This window comes from Gasterosteus aculeatus, chromosome 16, assembly GCF_964276395.1.
Source record: "Gasterosteus aculeatus chromosome 16, fGasAcu3.hap1.1, whole genome shotgun sequence".
Taxonomy (NCBI): Eukaryota; Metazoa; Chordata; class Actinopteri; order Perciformes; family Gasterosteidae; genus Gasterosteus; species Gasterosteus aculeatus.
In genome coordinates this window covers 19,536,649-19,553,666 of record NC_135704.1, presented here as the reverse complement: position 1 = coordinate 19,553,666, position 17,018 = coordinate 19,536,649, and the positions used below count along the sequence as shown (strand labels likewise).

Below are 17,018 nucleotides of genomic sequence, written 5' to 3'. Positions count from 1 at the left end.
CCTCCACTAACACACTAACTAACTGTACCACTTACACTGGACTTATAATGGTTCTTATCTACAGCAAGTTGTAAACTGGCTCATTTGTTTCTTGTTCTTCTGAGTTTGTGTCCTTGTGGTTAAATAACTTATTGTAAGTCGCTTTGGATAAAAGCGTCAGATAAATGACGTGTGATGTATCCTCCTATGCGCTGATACTATACGAGTGTTGGATGTTAAAACTGTTTGTATACAGTACAGCTGATGGTGGTTTCATTAGTCTTAATAACTGGACCCATTAAAAGAACTCCGGACTTCTGTTCATGTCGGTGGGAAACAAAGACGAGACTTTCCTTTCACCGAATATCTCGTTTATTTGTCCTCATCCCTTTGCGGTCGCTCGGGGACACGGAGACGTCACGAGTGCGGCTCATTAGCATGCTAACCCGATTGGAGCAGCCATGTTTGTGAGCCTCTGGAGGGAAACAAACCGGATTAGCCAGGAAATCAAGTCCCGATTAGCCGAAGTCCTCTTGTCCGTGGGGACGAGACAGGAGTCGAGGTGAGGCCGTGCAGGGACTGTCTTTAGCATCAGGAGGGGGGGGGGCGCTCCCGTCACTTCCTGTGTGTCTCTGCAGCAGCAGCTCGGTGACCCGGGCGACCACGTCAGGGTGCAGCAGGCAGTCCAGCAGGTCGTTGGTGGTTATGGGGGCCTCTTCTCCGGAGGAGGTGACCTCCTGACCCCCGGTGGTCTGTGGTGGAACGGCGTCCTTCTGGCGGCGTACAGGGACCAGATGAGGTCCAAAGGGAACCTTCGGGGGCCCGGAGTCACTGCTGCTCTCCCGGATCCGTCCTCCAGCGTCTCGCCGGTCACAAGCTCTCAGAGCCAGGTTCAAAGAGCGCATGTTGTCCCGATGGGGGGCCACGCCCTCCTGCAGAAACACAACGCCGCATTTCCCACTGCGTCCTGATCTAAAGGGTCTAGTTTGTGTGTTGAATGTGCGGTTGGTGCTGCTTCGTCACCTCGGTGGGGTTGAGCCAGTCGTCAGGGTCGTCCTCGCTCTTCAGCGCACAGACCACGGCCTTCGCCACGGCCTCGCCGACTCGCTCCACGGCGTCCGCTTCCTGGGAGGGGGCAGGAGGCCCAGAAGGAGAACCGCATGAGACAGACCCTCTCTTCACGTGACCTCCTCAGGAGTCTCAACTTTACTCTGAAAAACCTGGAACCTGGAAGTATTTTTCTTTGCTTCTGACTGAAGAACTGGTTTAATTGATAAACGTATCTGCAGCCTCCTCCCTCCTGCTGCTAACTGCTTAGTTTTCTCTCACCAGCTCGATCCAGGAGTTGATGCTGACCGTGACGGGATCCAGTGACTCCACGTAGTGCCACCAGTGTCTGGGCACAAACAGCACCTGAGCAGACCACAGGTCAACCTATTGCATCAATGGAAGATGTGACCTATGACGGCTGCTGCAGGGCATCACATGACTGGACAGAAACTGGAAATAACCACAGATGAGAGGAGCTTCTCGTGGTGAAGCGTTAAAGACTGTTCTTTGTTCTCTACGGATATCCAGTATTACACGTACACGTCCACGTGACCTCAGCCTGGAATCAAACACTTACTGCAGCTTTTTACATGTCGAGTCCCAGATATCACAGAATATAAACACGGAGTTTTCACTGAATCAATCTGCTGGTTTGCTGCAGCTGTGTGAAATAAACTGATTATTGACGACATGAAACAAGAGAAAACGCCTGAGTTCATGCTAATAAAGTGTATATATATACATATTTATGTATTTATTACACACACACACACACACACTGTTTCTAAATCTTCATACTGTGACATCCTGACCTGTCCGGGCTCCAGAGTGACCTCGTGGGCTCTGGACCCCCGGAACAAAGGGAACCTGCTGAGGTCCGGGCGGACCACGTGGACCTGGCTGAAGACGCTGGACTCCTCATAGGGGATCCGGGTCGGGTAGAGGTGGGCGGTGTCCTCTGGGGGGAAGAGGTGCCAGCGCTTCCTGTGGGAGACCAGACTCACTTGTAACACTTCTAATGATGGCGATAGTCAGTGGATCTCCTGCACCTGGCCTGAGGTGCAGACGTAAGCAGATTGATCATAGTTAACTCTAGAACAGCAGACCACCTGTCAATCAAAGAGGCCCGCCTTCTGCTTAACTGCAGAAGTTGCTGCTTCTGTAAAAACCTGGGCTCATTCCAGCATCCCTCCTGTGAGCCGCCTCGGGGGGGCGTTCGTTCACTCACCGACCCTCCACCTGCAGCACCAGGTTGCAGCCGTACGAGTCCAGGTGGCACGGCGTGTTGGCCTGCGCCGAGCCGACCCACAAGGTGCTCTCCTTCCCGTCACGCCCCTCAAAGCCAAAGTCGGACCACCTCACATCCTGCACAGAGAAGCACGGGGGCCATGACACCCAGCGCAGGTCCCTGTGGGGAGGAGCCGGCCCGGTGTCCGTCACAGGGGGCTGGACGGGCGGCTGCTGCTACGACGCGCCGATAGCAGTTATTACATTTTCACCGGCCAGAGAAAGTCCTCACGGGAAAACGACTGACTGAAAGGTCAAAGCAAGGAGAATGAAGAACATAAGAGTGTAAAAGAGGCTTTTCTTCAGTTCTTTGTTTGTTGAAATGAATCATGCTTTTTAAATTAAATGTTTTAATTAAACAGCAAAAGAATTAAAAATATTATCATCCTAAAGGAAATGAAGAATATGTGATATCATAATGATTGATCTTCTATGTGTGCATATTTATATGGATGATTTATCGTGCTTATTAATGAATGAAAGAATGAATAAAGACTAAATCTTTGCTAAAGTAATGAGTAATCACTTTAGAAAGCTGTTGTTTAATTGTTAATGATATTTTACTACACACCTCTGATCATCTTGGAGGAACATGTTGAACTAGCGACTGTCGTCCTCGTGCACTTTGCTCTCATCTCTCCATCAGTTAACGGCTGCGTTTGAAGAGCCAACAACGTCCCCACATTCAGCAGGACGCTTTCAAACCACCGTCTTTTAGGGACACCGTCACACTGCAGACTGTGTGCCGCGCAGGGTAACGTTAGCATAGCAGCTAGCTTAGCATAGCGGTGCTTTAAGTGGTCCGTCTTGTTTGACACGTGGAGTAATTCCTCTCCGCGGTGTCACACCTGTTCATGTCAAAGAGCCTCTCTGCATCTTTACAAACTGACGTTTCGTTTCCCGTGTTTGCTTCCGGCACAACAGAAGACCGGAAGTAAACAAAGTTGTGTTAACTGCGTTTAAACATTTAATCGCATTAATCTTGGTCACATTAATCTTATAGATTAACGCGTTAATGTTGACAGCCCTAATTTAAACTCCTCCCACTGTGTGTTAATCCCTCTATTCTATAATATTCTTTATTATTATACGTTAAGAATGGCTGGTTTTCATGTCTACAGTTAAGTTTCCTGGTGGGTTAGGGTTACATTACATTACATTACATGTCATTTAGCAGACGCTTTTATCCAAAGCGACTTACATTACACTTTAAACCCATGGCTTTTTTCACATTTTTGCCCGGGGAGCAATTAGGGGTTAGGTGTCTTGCTCAGGGACACTTCGACATGGAACAAGTGGCAGCCTGGAATCGAACCACCAACCTTGTGCTTCCCAGCACACCTTCTCTAACCCCTGCGCCACGACGACCCCCATCTCTCTTAGGGTTAGGGCTAGTGGCGATCTGATCTGGAGGCCGAGTACCTGGAACATGGCGGGGCGGTCCTGCAGCAGCAGGGCGATGTACTTGTAGTCGGCGTAGGCCCAGTACTCCGAGCTGGGGTACTCACAGAAGGGCCCCAGGCGAGACCCGGTCTGAGGTCGCGTCCAGCTGAGGAATTGCTCCAGTGTGGCCTCCACGTAGGAGCACTGGGTCTCAAACAGAGGGGCTGCAGAGAGCAAGAAGAAAAGGAGTCGGCAATATGCTTGAAAATAATACGATTCAGGAGGCAGAATCGCAGCTCGGGTATTTCTCTCTAGGAGTCTAAACGTCCTATTTATGTATAAACATGTATGTATCTCAGGATGAACCTCCATGTTCGTACCGTTCATCTCCTCTTTCCTTCCGAGTCGGAACTGGACCACTTGGTCCCCGAGGCAGCGGGACAGGCGCTCTGCGGTCCAGAGCAGCGCCGGCCAGCCGGCGGCCATGTCAGGGAAGACGGCGGGCGTCTGCAGGCGATGGAGAAGCCTCCGGGTCTCCTCTGGGCCGAAGGGTTTGGGAGGGGCGGGGGAGGCCATGACCTGCAGAGGACATAAGGTCAAAGGTCAGCTGACTGAAAGGTCCAGTTTAGGTCGTCACCCGGTTATGAAGCTCATCTTCTGCAGGTGAACAATAATTAAACTAAATCTGTGTGTCTAGTGTTTTTACCCCACGAAGAAGCTCTAGAAGGTTTAGACGTTTTAGAAACAGAAAGTGTGCTACATGTGAGCTCAACGCTCTGAAGACAGTGGAGATGGTTGTGGATTTCAGGAGGAACAGAGCCCCACCCTCCCCATCATCCTGTGTGACTCCCCCGTCACTATTGTGGATTCCTTCCGTTTCCTGGTCTCCATCATCACCCAGGACCTCAAGTGGGAGCTGAACATCAGCTCCATCACCAAGAAGGCTCAGCAGAGGTTGTTCTTCCTGAGGCAGCTGAAGAAACTCAACCTGCCAAAGACGATGATGGTCCACTTCTACACGGCCATCATGGAGTCCGTCCTCTGCTCCTCCATCAGCGTCTGGTACGCTGCAGCCACAGCCAAGGACAAGGGCAGGCTGCAGTGTGTCCTCCGCTCTGCAGAGAGGCTGATCGGCTGCAATCTGCCGTCCCTGCAGGACTTGTTCGCTTCCAGGTCTCTGAAGCAGCTAAAAAGATCACGGCCGACCCCTCCCACCCCGGACAAAAACTGTTTGTGCCCCTTCCATCTGGCAGGAGGCTGAGGTCCATCAGGACTAAGACCTCCCGCCACACCAACAGTTTCTCCCCGTCGGCAGCTCATCAACAGAGCCGGTCCCCCACTGCCTGACTATAACACTCCACCGGTCACTCCCCCTCACACTGCACATGTCACTTTAACTGCAATTCATCACTTTGTCACTTTGTCTCTTGTCTGTTGCTTGTTTGTTAGTGCACTTTATGCTTAATACTTTTCTTTTTAATATTTAAATTTTGTAAACTTTATTCTCTTGTTTTATACTAACCCATAGCCTTAGCCTTATTCTACTAACCCATTGCATTAGCATTTCATTCCACTTTATTTTATTACTTGTGCACTGTTGTCTTGTCTGTCTACTGTCGCGCACTAATCGCCAAGACAAATTCCTTGTATGTTTGACATATTTTGGCTAATAAATGTTTCCTGATTCCTGATTCCTGAGTGAATATGTATCAGCTGATTATATAAAACATGTAATACTTGACTTGTTTCTTCACAGAGTTTGTCTCAAGGTAATTAAGTAGTTTACAGATACTTCTGACCCCTCTGTAGCGTCTCACTGAGGTTCGGTGGCAGAATAAAGCAGCAGTTTAGCCTTTGGGGGTAGTAGGAAACCAGAGCTTGCTTCTTTTCTGGCAGGTTTTACCACCTTTATTCCCCCTCGTGACAGAACCAATGTTATCGGAGAGTGAACACGACCAGCCATCATCACGGATCAATAACGTATCGATCTCAATCAAGTTCATGACCAACAGAGGCTGAATCCAATCAGGTGCTAAATGGAGGATAAATGAGCGACATTACGGTCATTTTCAAGCCGTGTTTTTATTATACAAACGAGAAAGAGAAACTGAAGTTAGCTAACATTAGCCGTCTCTCTAACGGTCAAACACAACTCACCTTACACTCCACGTGCAGTTGAGACTCGGGCGGAAGTAAACAAACATCACATGACCAGTGTCCGGCGACGTCTACCTCACGCAGCGCCTCGCTGCGGATTCCATTGCGGCTCCGCTCCGTTAGTTCAACGCACCGGACGAGCCAAAATGGCGGCAACGGTGACGACAGTTTCGGCCTGGGAGCAAACTTCCGCTCGCGCATGCGCAGGAGTATATTTGGACAACAACAGAAGCTAGTTTTGGTTACACTTCGCGCGGTCGAACGGGGAAAACGTCCGTTACACACCTGGACGTCACCGGACAGCCTTCGCGATGGGCGCCGCGGGTTCGAGCGCCGAGGACGAGCGCGAGCCGCTCCTCGCGCCGCCTCACGCGGACCCCGCCGGCCCGCCGGCCCACAGCCGAGTGTACGGGCGGAGGTGGCTGGTCCTCAGCCTCTTCTCGCTGCTGGCCTTCATGCAGGGCATGGTGTGGAACTTCTGGGGTCCCATCCAGAGCTCCGCCGCCCGCGCCTTCGGCTTCACCGGCTCGGACATCGCGCTGCTGGTGCTGTGGGGCCCGGCGGGCTTCGGCCCGTGGCTGCTGTTCATGTGGCTGATGGACAAGAAAGGTGCGTTTGTTTACCTGGTACACTGTGTCCTACGTTGTGCTGTTACTGTCGCCGGGAGGGTTCGAGGGAAGGACACGCGTAGTATTCAACCGTGTGTATATATACTATATAAATATGTACTTACAGTACGTTGTCTTACTACACTTGTATAGTTAAATGGCGTTTCTTATGCGTTAACAACGTTAGCCATGAACCGCCGCTCAGCCAATCAAAATGCTCCAACGCTCTTTTTTGGAATCCTTTTAATTGAACGTTGTAAATGATTCATTTCATTGAGCCTTTATTCAACAACAGATATGAAAGTGTCTGGTGGACCACGTGACCTCCTTTAAAGCGCTGATTCAGGATCAGCGCACGACGTTTGAGGAGCCGCTCGAGTCGCTGTGCGTCACCTGACCGAGGCGGGTCACGTGGTGTAAACAGCCACGAGGCAGCCAAACATCTCTGTTGCCGCGGTGACGAGGAATACAAACCTCCAGTTGGGGTGGGGTCATTTGTTTGGAAGGTGTAACAACACGTTCTTCCAACGGTCCTCGAACGCACCGCTTCAGGAAGCAGCGGCTCAGTGAACAGTGAACGCTTCATGCTGAGTGGTGTCAGCCCACAGGTTTAGTTTAGTGGCCAAACATCATAAATATCTTATGACTCAACGGTTCAACCTTCACTTCGGAGAAAACGAGGAAGCGAAACCGCTACGACGGAGATTACGACCTATTCAAGTTCATTAGTCAATCATTATGGACTCAATGAAAGCATTTATTCAACAGAAGGATGAAGGAGTTGATCACAGGGCCTCATTCAAAAACACAACTTGATTGTGTTGATGAATAAGTATTTATTTTATTTTATTTGTCTGTGTGTTGATCCAGTCAAAGCTTCATCACGTGCAGAGAAGTTTCCTTAAAGCGGCGTCATGTGGGTGAAACAGAACGCAGCGTCATGTGTCACACTTGTTTAACACGCTGTTGTCTCGTTATCTAATATGTTTTTATTTATTTATAGCTGGAGGCTGCGGTTTGTTTTGCTCTGGAACTGTTCCTATTGACGGCAGTATCTATTTTTTTTGTCATTGATGTTTAAATCAATGACTTATAAAATTCAGCGAAGCTTGACGGCGTTCAGTTGGAGCCTGTTATCAACACAAAAACACACAATCCGCAGCACATTCCGGTTGTGCTTCCTTGCAGTTTGCATCATAATAAATGTAAAGAGCGAATAAAAAATGTCCGACATCGTCACATTAAAAACGCCGACGTCTGAGCCTCAGGCCGTCTGACGTAAGCCGAGGTTAAGAGGTCGCTTTAATATCGGTAAACAAGGGTTGCACAACAACAACAACGAATAGGAATTATTTTCACCACCTGAGGATGAAGCTGCTACTTCTGGATGTCTTTCCTATTGAGCTCTTTGTTACTTTACATTACATTACAGGTCATTTAGCAGACGCTTTTATCCAAAGCGACTTACATTACACTTTAAACCTGTGGCTTTTTCACATTTTGCCTGGGGAGCAATTAGGGGTTAGGTGTCTTGCTCAGGGACACTTCGACATGGAACATGGGGCAGCCTGGAATCGAACCACCAACCTTGTGGTTCCCAGCACACCTTCTCTAACCCCTGCGCCACGACGACCCCCACCCCTACTTCATTTTAATTTATTATTATTAAAACATCATCAATATAATAAATAATGAAATTATGCTTTTACTTTATTCATTGTATTTCATAGACAAAACAAACATATAATAGTTTATAGGACCCCCCCCCCCTCAAAAATACAATATTTATCATTATTATATTTAATAAACTAAACATTAATAGCCTCTGAAACACAAGACTTGATGATTTGAGTGTAAATATTTGGCCTCATAATCTCCACCGTGCCCCCCCACCCCGTCATCATCCCCCCCCCCCCTGCAGGTCTCCGGGCGTCCCTCCTCCTCTCGGCCTTCTTCATGCTGCTGGGCTCGGCCCTGAGGAGCATCCCTCTGACGGAGCTGCCTCTTAGGAGATGGTAAGACTGCGATGGAGATGATGGGATGATGGAGATGAGATGATGGGGCGATGGAGATGATGGAGATAAGATGATGGAGATGATGGGGCGATGGAGATGATGGAGATAAGATGATGGGATGATGGAGATGGAGGTGATGGGGCGATGGTGTTTTGAGAGGTTTGTAATGAGGAGCAGATCGTCGTCATGGTGACCTGGGGCTCGCCGTGGAAGGACAGCCTCTGGTAGTCGGGTTTGATGAGGGAGCTCGTCGGCGGTGGTACTTGGTGGATCCTCTACTGGTCTCGCTGCTGGTTCCGTATCAGACAGAACCGTGATGCCATTAAAAGGACCAGATCGTTATCCTCCGCTCACGACCTCAGAGAAGGTCGCCGCTACTACGAAGTAATTTCCTTGGGTACTAATCTGTCCCACGAATACAACAAGGCAGAACATCTCCCCAGTAGACGGTTCCACAGAGACTCTCTCTCAGAGCTGAAGAATCCATCTGTTCCTGCGCGGTGACACCAGATGGATGCACGAGAATAGAGAAGCTCAGTGAGTTTATTACAGCGAGCTGCTGGGAAATGTCACGTTTGGGTTCGCTGTGTGGTCGCAACCTTCAGTGTTCCTCACAGACGTCTGACAGCTTCAAGAGCCTGAAGTCCGTCCACTTGAGTCCACTTCTTCACGCTCAAACAGACCTTTATAGATGTCTTTTTTAATTGATGTGTAGTTGTTCACATTTTAATATGTTCTATATATATAATGTGTCATCAATATAAAGACTAATTCTACCCGCTCACTTCTCCACGTGTCTGCTGACATTTAACATTTAAGGGAACAGAATCAAGCGGCAGCAGCAGACTTCCTGTTTGTGGCGCAGGGAGGTGGAACTATAACTAATGATGTATAATATAACTAAACTGTTAGTGGTCTCACTGACAAACGCACAAAAACCTGATGAATAATCAAATATTATCAGTCAATCATCGGTTTTTCTGTCACCAAATTCAAATAACAAGGAAAAAATATGTAATTGTATCGTCCTTGTGTTTAATGCTGTAATATAATAAGTGCAACATCACATTTAATCTTATATTTGTATTTATTAAAATTAACAATACATTTTACAGATCATAACGTCACGAACATATGTTCTCGTTTTCGCTGAGGAGAACCTGAACGCATCATATGTAACTGAAGTGAGCTTCTGTTGGTTAGCTGTTAGCGGTTAGCTACTAACGTTACTAGATCCTCCCCCTTTAGATCTAAACACTGATTGGTTAGTTCGTCTCATGACCAGAGACTGGAGAAGCATCATCAGTGAACTTCTGAACCCCGAGGAGGACCTTTACCCGGCCGTGACCTTTGGCCTCCTCAGACGACCTTGAGACGCTCTGTCACGCTCGGCCCGGTGAGGTCACAGCGATGAGGTCACAGCTCTCACTCCGTGTGTCAACCAGAGGGCGCTCTCTGCTCGTGTTGGTATGCGTGCTGTGTTCACTGACCTCAGAGGACACTGTAGGATCAAACCTGGGACAAGAGGCGAGGTCACTTCCTGTTTGTGAGGAGATCAAAGGATCCTGATTTAAACCTTGAACCTGTGTTTGTTGATCAATATCTATAAGTACATCACTTCTTCACTTCTCTACTTCATTGATTTTTCTTCTTCTGTGGTTCCTGTTGCAGGCTGATCCACGGAGGTCATCTCCTGAATGGTCTGGCGGGCCCTACCATCATGAGCGCCGGCCCCTTCCTCTCCACCACGTGGTTCGCCCCGGACCAGAGGGCCACCGCCACGGCCGTGGCCTCGCTCTTCTGCTACCTGGGCAGCGCCGCCTCCTTCCTGGTGGGGCCCCAGGTGGTGCCCGCTCCCAATGGCACCGGGGTGCCGGCTGCCGCGGGGACCGCGGTTTCTGACGCGTTCATCCGAGACCGGATCCAGCTGGTCATGTACGCAGGTCGGTGACATCACTTCTACGTCACAGGCGATGGGACGCAGAGAGACGGAAGTTATAAACAAAAGACTCCACCCGTCTGTCTGCTCGTCTCTCTGACTCCTCCCGTCTGTCTGCTCGTCTCTCTGACTCCTCCCGTCTGTCTGCTCGTCTCTCTGAATCCTCCCGTCTGTCTGCGTGTCCCTCAGAGCTGTCTGCCATCGCCGTCCTCTTCGCGGCCGTGCTGCTGTATTTCCCGTCCCGCCCCCCTCAGCCCCCCAGCGTGGCCGCCGCCAGCCAGCGCCTCAGCTACCGGAGCAGCATCTGCAGACTGCTCAGGTGAGGCCACACACACACACACAACATGCACACAACACGCACACGCACACACGCAGTTGCGGTGATATTGAAGGGAGAAGCCCCTCTGAGGTCAGAGGTCGGTGGGGTCAAACCTTCATGCAGGTTCTCATGTTGCATTTTTATTCAAATACGATTTTTTTTCTTGTTTAATATCAACATGTGAGATTCCGTAAAGGACGTAGTCAGCAGACCAATCACAGCCTGGTGCTGCAGGAGGCTGCATCGCTCTAGACGCTAGTCTAGAGAAATGGGTCGACGCGCGTAACGAGGTGTGAAAAGACACGCAAGGGACACGCGTGTCTCTGACAACGCAGAAGCATAAACTAGGCTTAAGTTAGAGGACGAAGAGCTGATAGAAATCGATTGAATCGAAGTCCTTTGGTCCGGCTTGTGAAGGAATGAAGCCGCTGGGCGGGGATTAACGGGGGGGGGGTGTTAGGGAGGGGGTGGTGGTGGTGTTAGGGGGGGGGGGGGGTTGGCTGCACTCTGCCCCTGCCGGAGGAAACCAAAAGGGCTCCAACCGGCTTAACGGCCCGTTAGGAGCCGCCTCACTTCCACCACACGGGCTGCAGCTGATACAGACTCACACTCAACTGGGTCACCCGGCTGGGGGCTCTGATCCGGTCCAGTGCCACTGGGTTACCGTGACAACGTGCCCACCAGCCAAATCCTCCACTCATTTCTAATATTAAAACCTACTTGCATGGCTTTGGATTGATATCCCTCTATCAACATGTCACACATTTAGCTGTTTAACATGCTTACAGTTAGCGTGTCCTTTAGCTTGTTAGCACGCGGACATCATGATCTCATCTTTAAACCAGTATTGATTGATCGATGGCTTCGGGGCGTTGCAGGAAGCCACAGTGATGACATCATCAGGTTCAAGTTGTCCCTATAGAGTCTCTGGTTCTTTGAAACACGCCAGGACTCGTTTCGCCTGGTGAGTCCGGTTCGTTTGGACCGGGACCGGAGAAGCTCCGCTACGAAAAATATATCTATGGTCTGATATTTGATTGATCACAACGAGGCCGTGTACTTCTTGTTCACTCCTCTGGCCGCGAGAACCAGAACTAAATCCCTTCTGGTTGGGCCAGATGAAGTAAAACGGGTGTGAGAGGACCAGCAGGTGTGAGAGGACCAGCAGGTGTGAGAGGACCAGCAGGTGTGAGAGGACCAGCAGGTGTGAGAGGACCAGCAGGTGTGAGAGGACCAGCAGGTGTGCAGATGGTTGCAATTCATGCAACTATCTGCACGTTCAGAAGAAGAGGCTGAGTAGCGAAGCTATTGGCCTGTTTGAGAAGATCTTTTTACCTGGAGGAAAAAAAAGCTTTTAATCAGCAGGTGTAGTTGATGAATTAACCAGACTTTCCCTTTCAGCAACATGCGGTTCCTGATGGTGGCGCTGGCCTACGCCGTCCCCTCTGGAGTGATGGCCGGCTGGGGGGGGGTCCTCGACATGGTCCTCACACCAGCCAAAGTCAGCCAGGTAGGTTGATGTTCACAGACTCGTGTGAAGAACCAGGTCCATGTGGTGCAGGAGCCCCGGCTGCTCCGTGTCCCACGTTGAAGTGTCCCTGAGGAAGACACCGGACCGCTAATTGCTGCCCGCTGCTGCTGTAAGTCGCTTTGGATAAAAGCGTCAGCTAAACAACCTGTAATGTAACGTAAAGAACAGCTAGTGGAGCATTGCAGCGGCTGGCTAGTTAGCTACCTAGCAGGCTAGGTAGCTAACTAGCCACTAACGGGCAGGTACCCGTCCCCCCTACCCTCCCTTTGTTTGGGTGTTTTCAGTCTCTGCGGCGGGAGATTTACCGCGTTTGCTCAGCGAGCCGAGGAGTAAATACGTCTGCGAACGCCGCAGCTTTAAATCCTCCGGCTTCAGTCTGTTGATTCACTCCCATCCAAGAGCAGCACAGAAAGCCCTCGTTGGGGGGCCGGAGGGGGGAGGGGGGGCACCACATATCAACAGACCCGTTTCCTCTGGTCCTCACGGCTTCTTCATCTTCAGCTCATCCATCATCCAGGAAGAAGGTTGCTCTGGTGATTTAAAGAAAGGGTTCCGTGCTTTCTATTAACTTCCTGGGGCTTCAATTCCTATTGGAGCAAACGGGCGGAGCAAACAGGTGGAGCAAACGGGTGGAGCAAACGGGTGGAGCACGCCTTGACCTCGCTGTTGATCTGCTGCCACTGAAGTCGACCTCGCCTCTGACGTTTAGAAGCCTCGACTTCTCCGTCACTATCGTCTTTTTTTCATCAAATCCATAAATCCATAATAGTGACCATAATGATGTATATTACTACGTCAATCAGGGTGTAGCCCCGCCCTAAAGCATCCCCTGCTTTACGGTCTGGTAGAGACCTGTCAGTCAGCGTGTGGTTTCCTTGGTTGGGCGCTGAGATGGACGAGCGTCTCCTCCTGAGGTTTTCTGTGCTGTGTAACGTCTCTTCTTGTTCCCCTAATGGAGGAACTCCATCAGGAATCAGATTACTTTGTTGAGTCCTTCACAAAGTCTCTGGTGAAGTTCTGAGCTTCACATGGAGCTCCGCCCTTCTCTTAAAGCCGTGGTGTGATTAAATGCAGATACTTTTAAAAAGGAAACAGGATGAAGAAGCAAAGCTGCGCACGAGGTCTTAAAAACAGCTCATTAGAAGAGGTGGACGAAGAGAAAACAAACAAACAAACAAACATGTGGACGTGTCAAAGCCTGGAACGCTGTTTACAGAGACACCATGACGAGGCCGCGCTGCGCTTCATTGGCTCTGAAATCACCGTCCTTCAGCATCTGCTCCTCCATTCGGTTAGCTGCCAACGCTACTAGCTCCTCCATTCGGTTAGCTGCTAACGCTACTAGCTCCTCCACTCTGTTAGCTGCTAACGCTACTAGCTCCTCCACTCTGTTAGCTGCTAGCGCTACTAGCTCCTCCACTCTGTTAGCTGCTAACGCTACTAGCTCCTCCACTCTGTTAGCTGCTAACGCTACTAGCTCCTCCACTCTGTTAGCTGCTAACGCTACTAGCTCCTCCTCCTATTGATCTGAACACTCGTTGGTTGTTTACAATGTCACATGATGGATGGTTAACAGTAATCTCTCCTCCTCTTCCTCCCAGGTGGACGCCGGTTGGATCGGTTTCTGGTCCACCGTAGGGGGGTGTGTGTTTGGAGTGGCGATGGCCAGGTAAGATAATAACACAATAATAGCAACACAAACATCCTGTTGATCCCAGATGTTTGCGTGGTGGTGGTTGTAGAAGCGAGAGGCTTCACCTGCTTCGTGTTGAGTAGAAAGTGGTTCATCTAAAGGTCTCTCTTATCTCATCGGTCTTTAATATTTGACCCCATCCAGCGGGGGGGGGGGCTGGGGCTAATGCAAAAGCCACTTCTCCTCTGTTGACGGATCGTGAGCAAAGGAAAAGTGTGGAGTGTGCAGAGCCCCCCCCCCCCCACTGCCCATCAGCCCCCCAGGCCTGTTTCCTTTAATGCTGCAATCAGTGAATTGAGCTCATAACTCCGGCTGCTAATCAATGACGCACGGCGTGGGGGCCTGGTGAGTTATTGGTGCTGATTGGGTGGACTCGGTCCCCGGAGGGCGGCTGGGGGGCTGAAGTCCAGCCTCCCTCCTGACCCTGATATGTTTTATTCAACCACTTGACGGACGGCTGGTCGTCATTCTGACCTTTCCTCCTGCTGGATGAGGTCCTCCTCTGCTGTCCTGCATAGTCGTATCAGCCAATCAGAGACCGGCGCCTTATCGAGTGACTCAAGAGGGGAAATAAGCTACTTTTGGCGATAGGAAGCAATGCCTGTGATCTGCAGAGAGATCAGGGTTTCATCCCTCTCTGGCACCTGGGGGGGAATGAAGCCAGACGTCTCTAGGAAGTACAGTACAACCAGCTCGTTCTCTCAGACCCAAATATGTGATCCAATGCAAAACTTCACGAGTTAAAGCTGCATTCTGTGCAGTGACCAGCAGGGGGCGACTCCTCTGCTCCCATAGACGTCTATGAGGAAATGACTCTACTTCTCTGTAGTGACCAGCAGGGGGCGACTCCTCTGCTCCCATAGACGTCTATGAGGAAATGACTCTACTTCTCTGTAGTGACCAGCAGGGGGCGACTCCTCTGCTCCCATAGACGTCTATGAGGAAATGACTCTACTTCTCTGTAGTGACCAGCAGGGGGCGACTCCTCTGCTCCCATAGACGTCTATGAGGAAATGACTCTACTTCTCTGTAGTGACCAGCAGGGGGCGACTCCTCTGCTCCCATAGACGTCTATGAGGAAATGACTCTACTTCTCTGTAGTGACCAGCAGGGGGCGACTCCTCTGCTCCCATAGACGTCTATGAGGAAATGACTCTACTTCTCTCTTGATTTATTCCCTCAATAAACGTTGTAAACATGAGTTTATGGTCTCAGTCTCTAGTTTCAAGTCTTCTTCAACACAACATGATGTTCATTTAGTAAATTATGATCTACTAAAGTAAAATCTAATGACTTTGTACCCCCCCCCCCACAGGTTTGCGGACTCCATCCGGGGGATGTTGAAGCTGATCCTGGTACTGATGCTGGCGGGGGCCTCGCTGTCCTCCACCTGGTTCACGCTCACCTGCCTGAGCTCCTTTACCCACCTGCCCTCCACCGCCGGTCTGTGGATCATTACAATTATAGCTCTGGATATGTGTGTGTGTGTGTATAATATATATATATATATATATATATATATATATTTGTATATAACTTCTTCCACAGGCATCCTGTACACCTCCTGCATCCTGGTGGGCATCTTCATCAACAGCAGCGTGCCCATATTCTTCGAGCTGCTCATCGAGACCGTGTACCCGGTCCCTGAAGGCATCACCTGCGGGCTGGCGACGTTCCTGGGGAACCTGGTCTCCGGCCTGCTCCTCACCTTCCTCACCTTCTACTCCACAGGTAAGAGAGCAGCTTCTGATTGATTGATGATCATGACACCGGCCTGAGAAGAGAAGGAGCAGGTTTCTTCTTCTTTGGTGTTAATGAGTGGTCTCTGTCATTGTGATGCATCTACTGGGCTAGATTCTGATCTATAGCACCTGATCACTGACAGGAAGTAGAACCCTCTCCTGTGAGTAGTCCCCCCTCATCATGACTCCCCCCCACACAGATCTGTCCTGGCTGAACTGGTGTCTGACGAGCTCCTGCCTCTTCAGCCTCTTCCTCATCCTCTTCTTCAGGGAGTCCTACGACCGCCTCTACCTGGACGTCTTTGTGGCGGTGTGAGCAGGACAGACGAAGGGAACGCTAGACTCTTTTTATGATTTTTTATTTCTTTTATGGGATTGTGTATATGGTAACCGCGGCGACGGGTGGACGTTGTCGCGGCTCTTCCTGGTCCCGCGTTGGACGTGGATCTCGCACACTGACGCTAGTCGTTGTTTACAGACGTTGGAAGGTCGGACCTCCAAAGTGACCTTTTTAATGTTTTAATAATGTTATTATGCAAATGATTCTCCAGACTGAGTGCTGCAGCTTTATTCCACTACAAGAAGAAGGGATCGTTGTGTCAATGGATGAGAACATCTTCAAATGTAACTGTTTTGTACCGACTGCTCTGAGCCAGTATTTATAGAAAGTGCCGCCCAGCTGACTAATACGACCCCCCCGAGGGAAGAAGAAACCCTCTCTTCCTCTTCCTCACCACGAGGCTCCGATGTTCCCTCCATGTTGTTTGAATCCTTTCACCTTCTGACGCCTTAATCTCTCTGGTGTGTGTTAAACACGCGCGTTGGTTGCGTATTTGTACACGCGTGTGCACACGTTGACGCTCCTGTAGCATCACTGTGGTTGTAAATGTTTCATGGAAAAGAAAAGGACATAAATGTGACTGTTAAATGTTTCCAGCACCTTATTAACAATAAACGCTTTTAGATGATCGTGTCTCCGGGTCTTCGTGCTCCACACACACGTTCCTCATAGTAAAGTTCTCTTCCTGCCTCCAGCGGCCGGATTGACGTTTCATCTCCGTGACCTTTGGATTGTGAATAAACATGTAGTTCAATTAACTGTTAAAGATTTTACAATAAAAAACAGTTTCTATAAAAAATTCACTTGATATTTATCATCAGTTTTTGGGAAATATTTTTGATTCTTTTTGGTTTAATCATAATTATCGCTGTTATAAATAAAAGTTCTTTCTTTCCTCTCTTTGTACTTTTTCTGACATATATGCTACGACTTTTACAAAGACGACGTGTTTAGACCTCAACTAGAAGGCGTCTC

General features: G+C 49.7%; 2 protein-coding genes across 3 annotated transcripts; one reads left to right on the top strand and one right to left on the bottom strand.

The window, feature by feature from the left end:
* Positions 1 to 333: 333 nt before the first annotated feature.
* hspbap1 (hspb associated protein 1) lies at positions 334 to 6,458 on the bottom strand. Of its 2 annotated transcripts, none has more exons than XM_040170050.2 (8): positions 5,857 to 6,458; positions 4,080 to 4,278; positions 3,739 to 3,923; positions 2,258 to 2,394; positions 1,842 to 2,013; positions 1,309 to 1,392; positions 1,003 to 1,104; positions 334 to 911 (listed from the first exon to the last, which is right to left on the bottom strand). In XM_040170050.2, exons 1-8 carry the CDS (start codon positions 6,055 to 6,057, stop codon positions 498 to 500), a joined length of 1,494 nt encoding a protein of 497 aa, XP_040025984.2. In that variant the 5' UTR covers positions 6,058 to 6,458; the 3' UTR covers positions 334 to 497. The 2 variants fall into 2 exon arrangements, with proteins under 2 accessions (XP_040025984.2, XP_040025983.2); XM_040170049.2 differs by having other exon boundaries at positions 1,309 to 1,413; positions 5,857 to 6,230.
* On the top strand, positions 6,052 to 16,671 carry slc49a4 (solute carrier family 49 member 4). The gene is made up of 9 exons (XM_078090992.1): positions 6,052 to 6,465; positions 8,386 to 8,479; positions 10,151 to 10,422; positions 10,608 to 10,737; positions 12,139 to 12,247; positions 13,870 to 13,937; positions 15,277 to 15,404; positions 15,510 to 15,692; positions 15,904 to 16,671. Exons 1-9 carry the CDS (start codon positions 6,168 to 6,170, stop codon positions 16,017 to 16,019), a joined length of 1,398 nt encoding a protein of 465 aa, XP_077947118.1. The 5' UTR covers positions 6,052 to 6,167; the 3' UTR covers positions 16,020 to 16,671.
* The last annotated feature ends 347 nt before the right edge of the window (positions 16,672 to 17,018 follow it).